Genomic DNA, 14,007 nt, shown 5'->3' on the forward strand with positions numbered 1-14,007 from the left:
TCATTTTAGGTGATTCCTTCCCACCATATATAGCTGCAAAAATCTATAGCTGAAACTTTATGGTGCCTGCTTATGATTTAGAAACGACATCTGCAACGTGCGACTGTTATGCATATACTGTACTGTATGTGACTGAATGTTTAATGGTCCATTCATCATGATGATGGGATGGCCAGATCAGCATGTCCACTGTTACACATATAATTAAACTTCAGGCTTTCTGCAAACAGGTGTTTTACATAGCACATAAACCTGCAATCCAACCTGGAAGCAGCTGAGCACACAAACACGATATGGCCTCATAATTCCAACATACCACATGTAGAAGAATGTGACATGCATAACACCTGGCGCCAGGGAAGAGTTTAAAAATCACTTAGAAGACAAAAAAGAATTCTTTGCCGTTCACTTAAGCAATTTTTATTAATATATACTGTATCTATATTTAACAAATGTCTACTTATCTTTCCACAAATATCTAATTACCCTATTTCACAAACTTTAGTGAAATAAGTGACTTTTTGTTTAACTTGTGACAGAATGAGTGTGGCTAGAAGGTCAAGGTGGTAAAACTCTGAAGAGTTCTGCTTTTTGATTTCTTTTTTCACAGTTCACCTGTATGTCGCTGTAGAGTTTTATGAGAATTGCGACAAGATAGCTTTCACATCTGCTCACCTGGAAATAGGCCAGAGCACTTTTCCTTCCCTTCCATACAAAAAGGATTCTGAGTTAAGTCACACCAAAAAATGTGTGAATATCAAAATATCAAACCAAGTGACATTTTTCTTAAAACCGTTATCACAAACACTCTTTTCAAGAAAATTTTCAAATGTTAAAAAATGCTATTGCTCAAAACAAAATGACAGTTTCTGGTTGTCAAACTGTATGTGCCTATAGAGATGAACTACTGTACATCTCTGGTTACTCTGAATGAGATTTTGTCTTTTGTAAAATAACTATTTCTGCCATGCTTTTCCCAAACCATCAACAAAATGTGTAAACAATTGCATTTTATGGAGAACTAAAAGCCTCCTTTTTTCATGTAAGAAAAAAGCCAAGTAAACAGAAATGATGTGCATGAAACTGTGTTATTTACAGGCAAGGAAAAGTAACTGAATCTGTCATGTATAATTTCAATGGCTGACATGAATCAATGACATTAAAATATATATATAGAAGATAAATGGATACAAATAAAATGTTTATGAAACCTTTTGTGATATGGTTATCTGTATTTATCTATATTGTGATAAGCAAAGTAATACAATAGGTCTGTCAAACTGTGCAGACAATCTTTTTTCATTTTTTCTCTTTATTTGAAGAACATTGGGATTAATATGTGTGGCAAATTGGGGATTTTTTATTTTTTTTTGGCCCTGAGACACAAATCACACCACATTCTTCTGTGGTAGTAAAAACATCTCCTGCTAGGCCTGAATCTTTTAAAGGACCACCAGATGCAGAATTATGGAAGAGTTTCTTTTTAATTGTTTCAGTATGTTTAGCTATAACCTATATGGTCACTTATGTTGCATCTTGTACATTTGTTCAGACTGAATGTTACTGAAAATATTGGTGTTGTTCTTTCGATCTGCTTTAAGTATGTAATTATAAACATCTCTCCATAAAAAAGCTGCATCATGATATTTAGTCTTCATAAATTATTTCAGATTTGAATAGTTCAAATTGAAGCAGTTTAATTCATGTTTGAAGGGTTTAATTCATGTGCACTGGATGAAGTCCTGCATAGTGATGAGCATAAATCATACACATTTGAAACATGACTTTATTTTGTTCTGCTGACTTGAGGAAAAGTTTAGGTGATGTATGGATAGTGTGCTTTACAGGTGGACTACGAGTAAATCACTGGGTGCTTTTTAAAAGTGTCAAGATTTATGAGAAGGACTGTTCCTCCCCTTTACCTATACTGAAAACAGCTCATATTTAACCAGTACTTGGATCGAATGATGGTGAATAAATTTATTATCCTTTTAATCATGCATTTGGTGACAATTAACAATACACATTATCATTACAATTTAATTTATTATAGCTGTTCCATTCCAAAATCACAAAATGAAAAGTCAAGTCCTTTATTTCTTATTATTCTTTAGAAATAATAACTATTTGCTTTATAATTTATATACAATTATAATTAAATATATGTTTAAGTGAAGAAAAAAATAAATAAATGTAAAATTTGAACCCAATGAATACGTTTTGACCATTTAGGATTGTTTCAAAGTCAAAACCTCATTCAGAATAAAGACAAAAACCACAATTTTGAATTGTACGGTTTTAATTACATTCTGGAGATTGTTTATACAACTATATTTTGCTAATTCTCTTCTGCTCTGACAGACAAACTTGCACAGGCATATAATGCAATCATATGTGCATGGCAGCAATCTAATAACAGAGATATATAGGAATAAATAATACATTTAAATTAAAAAGAAATTCTGACACTAATTAGAATCATTTTTGGATATCAGTCGTTATAGTGACTAGCAGAAATTCCTATTCAGCCAATGTGTTATAGAAAGCGTTTAATACATCTCAAAACAAAATTCATCATACATCAGAAGTTTGTTAGAAACACTAAATTTAGATACACACCAAGCACCACACTGTGAGCAGAAACAGTCTCGGTTATATGTGCGTCTGTACTTACATTGATGAAAAGGCAATTATGAATAATGGGTCAGTTGATAAAAGACTACTCTCTTTCTCACAGAAAGCATGATGATCCCCAAAGAGACATTTTGATTTATAAAACTGACTAAAAGTACAATTGTCTTCTGTCTACATTGTTCTTGGGGATTAAATACATTTTACATTTTGTTCCTTTTGCCTGAAAAAAAAAAAAAATGAAGGTCTTTGTGTACATTAAAGAGAAAGAGTTCACCCAAAAATGATCATCATTTACACACTTTCATATTTTTCCAAACCTTGTGTTCTGTGGAACACAAAAGATAATATTCTGTGTAACTGTTTTTGTTTACAAAATGAAAGTCAATGGAGTCTAAAACAACATTAAACACCATTAATGACAGAATATTCATTTTTGGTTGAACCATCCCTTTAAGCACTATTTGATGAATCTGAATATGAATCTAAAACATAATATGTTCAACTTTGGTGCCTATGTGCTCTAGTGCCTAGTTGGTTTACTCTAAAAGAAGGTGCAGACTGAAAAAAGTAAAAAAAATGACTACCCATGCAAAGGATTACTCTAAGACCACCAGCTTTTCAGAAATCTTTCATGAAAAATACAAACAAAAAAAATTAGAAAACAAAATATTTCAAATAAAAATACATATTTGTCACATGTGTACTTCTCTACAAGGCGTTTCTGTTTGCTTATAAGTGCTATCCTGATTGTCAGTTAGTGGGAGGCCCTTACTCTTTGGCCATGAAGCTTTATTTTATGACTAATTATGGGAAGTTGAAAAGAGAAAAAATATTTGGCAGCAAAATATGGAGTATCCTGCATCTACCAGCCCTTTAACAGCTAAACTAATGACTTTACTCTGGTCCATAACCCTCTGGTCATTGGCGGGTTGGAGGTTGACAGGAAACATTGTGAAAACAATTTCCTCCGATGACCCACTGAGATGGAGCTACGCCAAAACCAGCCACAATCCCCTTCCCCGTGAAATACACAAATAGCCTCCTTCCACAGACGACTTTGTTTTTATAGCAAAACAACTGTATCACACCAGCAAAGTAAAACAATGGAATACCTTCATTACTCTGGACCTTTCCCTGTAAACCCAAAATTTATCCTCCCACCCACATCCCATCACAGAGGGAATCGGAGCCCCTCTGAATAAAATCATTGGTTTCCCAGTAGTTTGGACAGAAAGCCTGAAGAGGGTTTGCTAGGTTTAGACGTTTCTGCACGGCTCGAGCGCTCCAGCCCCAACTCGCCTTCCAGCTGTTCCAGCTCTGATTGGTCCAACAACTCAAAGTCCTCCGCCTCGCTGTCCGATTCCTCAGCCAGGGCCTGGACCAGCGCAGGCGCTACAGCCGCCTCCAGACGTTCCTGCATGGCCGCGGTTACTGCTGCTGTGATTACATCTCCAGCCAGCCTCTGCACAACCTCCAGGGCCTGGGCCACGGTTTCCTCCTCTGACTGTGTGGACCCGACCCTGCTGGGATGGGCTGAAGGGGTGGGCATCCCAATGCTCAGGTCTTCGTCGTCATCTCCATTTGTTCCCAAGCCATTGTCCAAGGAGGGAAATTCTGGTAGTCCACCGGTGAAGACTTCCTCGTCACTTCGCCGGTCTGAGTCTGTATCAAATAAATAATATAGAAAATGCCCCCATTTAAAAAAAAGCAATAAGATATATACACATTCAACTGGAATACAATTTAATATAATATATATTACTGAATGCCTCAAAACTATATAAGTTATCAAGGTTTTAGACATTACGTTCATTTTTAATCGTAATGCTATATTACACGAAGAACATCTCTAATACATAAAAAACTGCTTTCCAGTATAGAAACCTGACATTCATTCAACTCTTAAATCTCCTTTTTTATAATCACAACATGTTGATGACTAACTGATTCCAGTGTACTAGTATATATTTATAGTATGTAACATATAGTATACAGTTAATACCACAGTCCAAAAGTTTGGGGTCAGTATGATTTTTTTAATGATACAGTTCATTTTAAAAAATATAGTAAAAATATTAATATTGTGAACTATTGTTACAATTTGAAATCACTTTTTGAATAATGCATTGTTATGTATTTTTGTATTTTAAAATGCAGTTTATTCCTGTGATGGTAAAGCTGAATTTTCAGCATCGAGTCCAGTGTCACATGATCCTTCAGAAAAATTCATTCTAATATGCTGATTCGCTGCTCAAGCAACATTTAACATTTCTTATTGTTATCAGTAGAAAACAGTTGTGCTGCTTAATATTTCTTGTGGAATGATAAATATTAGGTAACATTTTAGATTAGGGAACACATATTCACTATTAACTAAGGGCTTTCCCCTCAATAAACTCCTAATTTGCAGCTTATTAATATTTAGTAAGGTAGCTGTTAATTTTAGGTATTGGGTAGATTTAAGAGATGTAGAATATGGTCATGCAGAATAAGGCATTAATATGTGCCTAATAAACAAGTACTAATAAACAGCCAATATGCTAGTAAAATGTATGCTAATAAGCAAATAGTTAATAGTGAAATAGTGATTACACACACACACACACACATATCAGCTTCTGGGCGTTTGCAGGGGTTTTTTTGTTATGTAATGGTCTATCTGTATCATTTGTTATATTTACACTATATTTAGACCTGGAAAATCACCCACATACAGATATTTCTGGAAAAAGTAAGAGAGCTTTACCTTCAGAGTTTTCTGTCTGAGGTGTGTGTCCCTCTGAAAGGTTAAAGGTGCCATTGTCTGTCCATGTTATTTCAGAGACCTCTGTGTCGGATACAGACAGCTCTTTGCACACGGTGGAGTCCATCTGTATTAGATACTCAATATCAGTTCACACACAGACAGGAAACGGACATATTATGTATATGATATTATTGTCATATCCTAAAGCCCTCACGGTCTTCAGCGGCACATGATAAGCATGTGAGTAACAGTATCTGGCCAGTTGTGTGGCAGCTCACTGACCTTGGGGAAAAGTGCAGACAGATCTGCTTCAATGCTCTCTCTCTTGGCTTGTGACTGAAGTATCCTTTTCTCTTAAGCAGGAAAGAATTATGGAAAATGCAAGTCAGCCATGACTTTAAATATTACATTCAAAACCAAACAGAATCGATAAAAATATTTTAGTGCAATTGAAAAATTAAAAAATGCACGTGTACTATGTTTTATAATATGCTTATTAGTGGTTTGCCTTGTTAGCTTAGCAACATGCTAATGCCAAACTCCATTGAATTCAATCAGATCACCCTTTCATAGTGCTAAATGTGCAGTGCACTCCAAAATTTATTTCGGGGGTCAAGCTACACTGGAATGCATGTTAAATTCAGTAATTTTCTATGTGTGTATTTGAGATGTACCATGATTCTCCTTTATTTTCTGAAGAAACTCGCCCATGCCAAAGTCCAGTTTCTGCAGAACTGGTTCCAACCACATCCCAAACTCATGTGACGACACCAAGGGCCAGAGAAAAATGCCCAGCACTGCAGTGAACAGATGTAGAAACTATTAATGTGTGCGTCACTCTTACCAGTGTGTTTATGAGCCTGCTGACTGCTTGGAAGAAAGAGAAACCAGAGACTGAGTGGGAATATCGTCATGGTTACATTACTAGGAATCCACTATCACATGACAAACAGACTGTTGGATGTTCTCGAGTGTGCTGGAGGTAAATCCAGGAAAGGCTATGCTCACCTTAGCCAAGAGTAGCATGGTTGCAAACATTTGTACAAAGACTTAAATGAAAAGACATGGCAAAAACTATTAATTACCATCTTTTTTGTGTAGGACATAATTTGGCACTTACCTAAGATGTATGAAATAACAACCCCTGGAATGTAACGTCCAAGTATTGCCAGAAAAGAACACATACTGCACACCAGCAGACAGAACTGCAACGAGACAGACATTTAAAATATCTAAGTTCACTGCAAAAGGATAGTTGACATAAAATACTTTTGAAGAGTTAATAAACTGCGATGTGATATACTATACTCTAAATCTATTTTAAATATCATTTTGTTAATTATTTTCTAATTATTATACATGCAGCTTAGATAAAATATTTTAGATTTGAAGAGTTAATTATACTGTATATAGTATATATATTATATTCTAATACAAACTATAGTTCTAATAAAACAAAAAATAAAAATATTACAAATATGCTTTTAACATGCATCACTATTTGATGCACCTGGAAACACCATCAGTGATGATATAAATTAATATAAAGGCCACTGTCAGACCATAAACAATTATCTAGAGAAGGCAAAATGTAGAAGGAATTAAGACTTGATATAATACCCACTATATATGGTTTCCCTAAGAATCCCTAAAATCTACATTGTATTGAAAAAAAAGGGTACATTATGCAAAAACTAAATCTGTCCATACCTTGCCTGGATTCTGCTGCTTAAAAGAGGAAGTCTCCTCAATGAAGAGCTTGAGGCTCGTCCAGAAGTCTGTGAATGGAGATCCTGATCCAGACTTGCCCTCCTGAGCAGAATCAATGACCTCCCAGCTACAATTAAAAGACCAGTAAAATAAATCATCATTAAAGTTGAACCAGAAGTAAAGACGACCCTTTCTGCAAAAGCACATATTAGTTCATTTATTCAATTAATGTAAACTTCTTTATTTATCACTGCATATCAGTTGAACACATATGCTGCTATATATTTGTAGTCTCAACCTCTGTAATATGACACAACATGCCTATACACTATACAGGACATGTAAATTCATGTTATGGAGGATGGAAAGAATTAAATAAAAATGTAGACCTTAGTCCGTTTTAATAAAAAGATTTCAGTGTCTATAACATTAGTTATAGACAGTGTGTTTGCCTTTGAAGGCAGATTCTAGCACTATCAGAGCAGACACTGCATTTGTGAAATACTTCACAGTCAAGAGGATTCTTATAATATCTAAAATGGGTTCATGAGATAACTGAAAAGGAGGCACCCTGAGAATGCCTGGTTTATAAATGAGGAAATTACTGCACATTGAAAAATTTGGCTTCATTTATTTGACTCAAGATTGTTTTAAAATATGATTACATATCAATCTATTTAGGTCCTTAACCGACAGCGTACATCGACAAACATATTTATAATTACATGAATCACTATTCCTTGAGCACACTGGGACTCTTTGATGAGTTTAAATCACATTTGATGTTATGTGGAAAGTTCACTTTCATGGAAAGTATGATTTAAGTTAGCTTTAAAAATAAATATTAGGCAACTAATAATAACAACATCAGGTAAAAGGTCAAGTAAATATTTCTTCGTTCAAATATTTGGCTTTGAATGAATTAGTATGACTTTCAGAACGGGGGAATTTCTTGGCATCTATTAACAGGCGGCTTGTTAATGCCCTTTATCTGTGGTAATGCGCCCTACTCCCATCCCCTCACAGCTGTCGCCCTATATTTCCCATCTCCAAAACAAACCGAACAATGCCACCTATATGTCAAGAACTTTTCAAACACAAAGTCCTTCAAACAAACAGACTGACCCCAAAAACATGCTACACGTAACCCATGCAATTAGGAACTCTCCTACAGATCCGTTTCCTCCAAAAGGTCATACACCACCTCCAACATTACAGAGAAATGTTTCCCCGGAGGTTTCCTATTAAACAGAGCGCATGGGGGGCATGTGACTATGAGGCAACAGAGCTCACATTAGCATTTCACCATCTAAGCGAAAGTGCCAGAGAAAGTGAGGGCAGGCTTGCCCAACCCAGACCAGAGCTGACGACTGGAGATCAGTGAGGTGTAATGCTCACAACACAAGTGTTAAGAGATTTCATCAGATGAGATCTTTTGTTACATCTTTTGGGAAATCTCCGTGTTGACTAACACTACGTGTTGTTTAATAGTTAACGCTATTTGAAATCATACCGCATGACATGCTTGCTACTGCTTAATGTTATCATGTGAAAACCAAATAAAGTTAGCTGCCTCAAGAAAGTCCAAAATCTTTTAAAATCAAAGAACATGTGTAGAAAAGCTTCTAATGTTTCTGCAAATGTCAACAACAGGTGACTCTGGATTCTGAGAACCAAACCACTCGACTAACTTTAGCTGACTTAATCGCTAAAATAACAAAGAAAGCTACTTATCTGTCACTCAAACAGACCCAGTGACAGAGCACTAAAATAGCTCAAAACAAACAGCTGGGGAATGCCACTGAAAATCAATTGTGTCTCTTCATTTGTAAAATAAAGGTAAAAGGACCTTTGGCATTGGCAATTGCAGTACTTTAACTATGTTTTTAGCTTGTCTGTGGGCCTGTTCGAGTACACTTCGTCAAACATGACTGACAGGTTCCATGGCTGTGTGGTGTACATGCACGTATCAATACCTATAAAGTACTTGTGACAATCGACATGAACTTCCTCCTAGCAAATGTTCCAAAACAAGGGTCACTGTGGAGACAGCCCCGGATGCTGACATTTGTAATAATTCAGAACAAGCTCTTATATGAAACATGACAAGTACTTCGATGCAAGTAAGATTAATTACTTGATTCAAATAACATGTTTTTCCAAAAATAAAAAATAAAAAAAAAGGAAGTAAGACACAAAATTAATATCCAAGTCATATAAACAAAACTAGCCACTTGGTCAGGTATAATTCACATAACACTGATTCCTAGTACGTAAGTCTGTCTTTGTACCAATCTGTCTTTGTACCAAGTTCTTCAATAGTGTATTTTTATTCTTTTATTTTTTATTTTTATTTACCTCAGTGCTGATCCACGGTCTTCAGCAGTCATCTCAAAATCTCTAGGTTTCAACATGAAAGGCGGTTTAGGTAAGTCAGGAGGTGAGTGTGTCAGTGATAAGTTCCAGAGTTCAGACAGAGTCACAAATGAAGCGTCGCATGAAGCCACACTAGCTAGTGTTTATGTTGACCATGGCCTGAGCTTCACTATTTCAACCGGTCAGGTCTAAAAATACCAGAGTCACATAGCATTCCACAAGCAGGCATCAGAGAGACAGAGCTGGGGCATGAACACACACACACACGTACAAACACTCCACATAATACCCCCTTAATACCCCTCTTCACAGAATGAGACCCTCTCAGAAGAGTATTTAATTACGCAGATTTTTCTCCATGCTGGTACATAGGTATCATAACATCAAAATCATTTTCCACCGGCTCCTCTTTCTGTTATTATTAATCTCACTGATTTATAATAAATTACTGTTTCATTGTGAATGTTTTAAAATCTCATTATATTTAAAGAAATGTTACATTTATTTATACGTTAATTATATTTTAAATATAGAACCTCTTTAGCACAACATATAGAAGTAAATATTATACAATATAAATAACACCAAACAACTGAAAAATAAAACTGCACTAGCAAACATTCAGACAAGAGTCAGCTATATCATGAAAGCAGAATTTAGTAATGTTCTCAGGACAAGGGTATTTTTTTGCAAATGTCCATTTGGGGCAGGTTGTCACGTTTTTATTGTTGTATTATTATTATTATTATTAACATGCATTTAAAATATGTATATATTAAAAATGCCAATTTGTGACATTTTTGTTTTATTTTATAAAATTGTACAATTTATTTTATTTTATTTTTATTTCAGAAATATCCATTTGGGGCAGATTGGCACTTTTTAAAAAAAATATATATATATTATTATTATTATTATTATTTACCTGTGTTTTAAATTGTATAAAATTATACTACTTAATTAAATATTTAATTTTCACAAATGGTATGAAATAATTTTCATAATTTTTTTAATTGTCAAAAAATTGGTCAATAGTTTGCTATTTTTGGGTATTTTACATTTTTGCTGTTTTATCTTTTCATAATTGTTTTATTGTTTATATTTTGCTTACCCCAGTATGGTTTGCTTAAACATCTAGCATGTGACAACATAAATAAACTTAACCCTTTGTAACTAGTTAATGACTTTCACCAACATTTTTTCTATGCAAGACTTCAAAGTATATATACAGAAACTGACTTTCGAAAAATTATATTCCCAGAGAATGGGAGTAAAGAGTGTGAAAACTTGCCTAGTCTCCCCTGTATATACAGATACCAGTTGTCTTTATTATTTATATCACCTCTTTATTTATATCATTCTATCTGTTATTATGATTTGGTCATATGACTGTGATGAAAGGACCATGACTGGTCAGCTGGTCAGCTAAAACAAATAATACCAGTCATCTAAGCCGCACTCAGCCTTCCTCCAATGGACCACTGAGTGTCCAGACACACCCTTTGTTAGTTAGTATCCTGTGATGTGATTGGCTTCTCAGTTGGGACCCTCCAAAATCCTCCCAATAAGAATGCACTCTTGAGCTTACAAATGGCTGTGTCATTCTACTCGCCATGCCACCCAGTCTGAAACATAAACTCAAGTTTCACAACACAAGATGCTTCCACAATAAAAAAAACAACCCACTCCAGTGCATATGTCACAATGTACAGATAAACATCACTACAGATTAAACATATTAGTACATCTGTATTGCAAATATATTGTGTAAACATTTGTAGCAAAGAAATAGTAACTAAATTAGTATTACCATATAACTTCTGTTGGAAGTTTCATAAAAACACAAAAAAAAATAACAGACGTTCTTAATGTGAAACTTCCATCATCACACTTAAATATAAAGTAGCTTCTATTAAACAAGCAAAACACAAAAAGTAGGGCACAACAGAAAGCTATGTGAGGACAGGGGGCAAAGGGGTCAGAGTGGAGATCCGGGTGAAGACAACTGTTGGAACAGGACTCACATCAACAGCAGCCAACAAGTACCCAAGTTTTTAATGAGGCCCGTCTCACATAAACACACACTGAAGATTACTACACTGGCATCTAACCCACTGGAGCACAATGGTGCCATTGCTTTTGTTTTTACCATAAGCATGTAAACAATGACAGGGAAACTTCGGTCAGAGTACAGCACGACGCTAATCCCACTAATCCAATACTTTAATAAACTTAGGCCAACTTTTGAATGTTCTCATATGCAAAGATTTGATGTAAATATTGATTATATAATCTTGGTTCACATGGACACGGAGTTCTTTGTTAGATTTCTTAATTAGCCTTGCTCTCACAACAGCTCCTTCACAGAAGCACTGGATTTCACTGACATTTCTAAACTCACATGACAAACTTTATGGATTGCTGTATGGCATCAATAATGCCAATAAGAGGTATAGGACGCCCTCTAGTGGCTACAGGCTGGACTGTAGCTGATGAATGGAAAAAACACCTTTATAAATACATTCAGATGTGTGCCCTCCTCACATTTTTGAGTCAAGTACATTTTCAGAGCAGCTACCAAAAGGTATACCTATTTGTATATTTGTTGCAGGTAGATTTGCTTTAAATTAAAATTCTGTCATGTTGTTTCAAACTCATATGAATGTAAAATGAATTATTAGTGAACATAAAAGCTGCTCTTTTTTTAAATGAAAAAAAAAAAATATATATATAAGTGTCTCTTGGTTTCCACAAAGATACAAAATAGCTGTTTTCAACAAAAATAATAAGAAATGTTTTTGAGCACTAAATCAGGATATTAGAATCATTTCTGAAGGGTCATGTGATACTGAAGACTGGAGTAATGGCTGCAAAAAAAATCAGCATTGCCATCACAGAAATAAATTACAGTTTAAAATATATTAAAATAGAACAAAGTTTTTTTACTTTAAATAATATTTTAAAATTTTACTGGATTTTTGAACAAATAAACGTAGCCTTGGTGAGCATAAGACACTCCATTTGAATAGGTGTGCATGCTCTAAATTTACCTGCTTGTCATACTCCTCCATAGAGCGGCTCCTGTAAGTAGGAAAATAAACATCTATGGGATCTACACTGATGGTGGGCACCATATCAAAATTTGTTTCTATTCTTACAGTCACACATGTTAGGGTATGAAAGAAACCCACACCTCTGGATCTGGAAAGAGCCACATCTTTCATCAACTGTATCATCACTAATAGAGCCACACACATGGAGATGAGGCTGAACACCCGACAGGGACTAAGGGACACAAACCTGCATTGAAAGAAAAAAACAACAAAAAAAAACAATCAGGTTTCCCATCTTTAATCAGGTGCACAGTTACAGTAAACAGACATGTATCTCTCTATCACTTTCATATGTATAGTGCTTGTTTTTGTTTTTTAAGATAAAAGCTGTAAAATGATCAAAGATCTGTTATCATACCTTTAAAAACAATAAAACTACATGCTCAAGTGTGGTTAATATTATTTCTATTTATTCTAATTAAAAGTTATGAAAAATCATGTGCTTTGAGGGTGAAACTAATTCCTAATCGCATTCCAAATAAAGCCATGTTAACCCAAATACAATATTTATCCACATGCCACAACAAGATTTATTTAAAACGAACAAATGCCATAAATACATTGACAACTTTTGTGCATGCAGGGAAATGCATATGAAATGTAAAAGTTTGTCTTCAAAAATGTATCATGCTATGCAAAAGAAAGTGTTACTAGCACAAAAGGTCCACCACAGTACGAATAGCAATACAACTGTAGTGAAGTCCAATGGAACCACAGATAGCCTACAGAGAAAATGGTCAAAGGAAAATGCCTTAGGGGCCAGACTACAAAAACAGTTAGGCCAGCTGATTTAATTAGGCAGAGAAAAGTAGAGCATTGGAAAGCGATAAAGACTGACCCATTAATGCAATATTTTATTTAAACTCCAACATCACTATGTCTTAAAGAAAATGTGATATCTGCATTCATACATAATGCATGTAATAAAAATATGCTGCGTCATGTGTCTCACCAAAACGCTATATTTGTAGTTGCGAAGAAAGCGGAAGTCCATAATGGTCTTTTCCAGTTGATCAGCTTTGATATACGGCACAGAGGATAAGTGTCTGCAGGGTGTCGGGCTCTCGAAGGCTGCTCTTCCTCTTTCTCCGCCATCTCTCCTCCTCCACCTGAGCTGAGTGATCTGGAGGAAGTCTTTCCCACCGGCTCCACCTCTGAAGCATCCAGGCTGTCGCATCCACCCTGATTAGCCATAGCAAGCCCCGCTCCTCACGCGCGCCGCCAGCTGCTGTTTATTTTGTTGTTGTTTAGTCGCTGACGTCACTCAGAGGCAGCCCCGGGTTGCTGTTGGGAACTCTTACGTCATCGTTGAGTCAGCTTTACGACTTTCCACCTGTTCTGGGTGATTTAGGCTACCTCTTCAGTTTATTGTTTAAGATTACAGACAAATCAACGTTTTTTTAATTCATTCATATTGCAAGAAAAGGA

At 35.4% G+C, this 14,007-nt stretch overlaps 1 protein-coding gene across 1 annotated transcript; it reads right to left on the reverse strand.

Moving 5' to 3' along the window:
- Positions 1-2,281: 2,281 nt before the first annotated feature.
- Positions 2,282-13,850, reverse strand: LOC109093690 (reticulophagy regulator 1-like). Its single transcript, XM_019107383.2, has 9 exons — positions 13,532-13,850; positions 12,660-12,766; positions 12,517-12,547; positions 7,091-7,217; positions 6,501-6,585; positions 6,055-6,177; positions 5,663-5,733; positions 5,381-5,504; positions 2,282-4,296 (listed from the first exon to the last, which is right to left on the reverse strand). The coding sequence occupies exons 1-9, from the start codon at positions 13,771-13,773 to the stop codon at positions 3,839-3,841; spliced, it is 1,368 nt and encodes a 455-aa protein (XP_018962928.1). The 5' UTR covers positions 13,774-13,850; the 3' UTR covers positions 2,282-3,838.
- Positions 13,851-14,007: the final 157 nt, after the last annotated feature.

The sequence above is a fragment of the Cyprinus carpio genome, chromosome B2 (assembly GCF_018340385.1).
Source record: "Cyprinus carpio isolate SPL01 chromosome B2, ASM1834038v1, whole genome shotgun sequence".
Classification (NCBI taxonomy): domain Eukaryota; kingdom Metazoa; phylum Chordata; class Actinopteri; order Cypriniformes; family Cyprinidae; genus Cyprinus; species Cyprinus carpio.

Bases quoted from the DNA above. Each gene is read 5' to 3' on its own strand.
- LOC109093690 (XM_019107383.2), bottom strand. From the start codon at position 13,773: ATGGCTAATCAGGGTGGATGCGACAGCCTGGATGCTTCAGAGGTGGAG. The intron at 12,548-12,659 runs GTGTGGGTTTCT...TCCTACTTACAG, and splicing joins GGCTCTTTCCAGATCCAGAG to GAGCCGCTCTATGGAGGAGT. The intron at 4,297-5,380 runs GTAAAGCTCTCT...TATTTGATACAG, and splicing joins TCAGACAGAAAACTCTGAAG to ACTCAGACCGGCGAAGTGAC.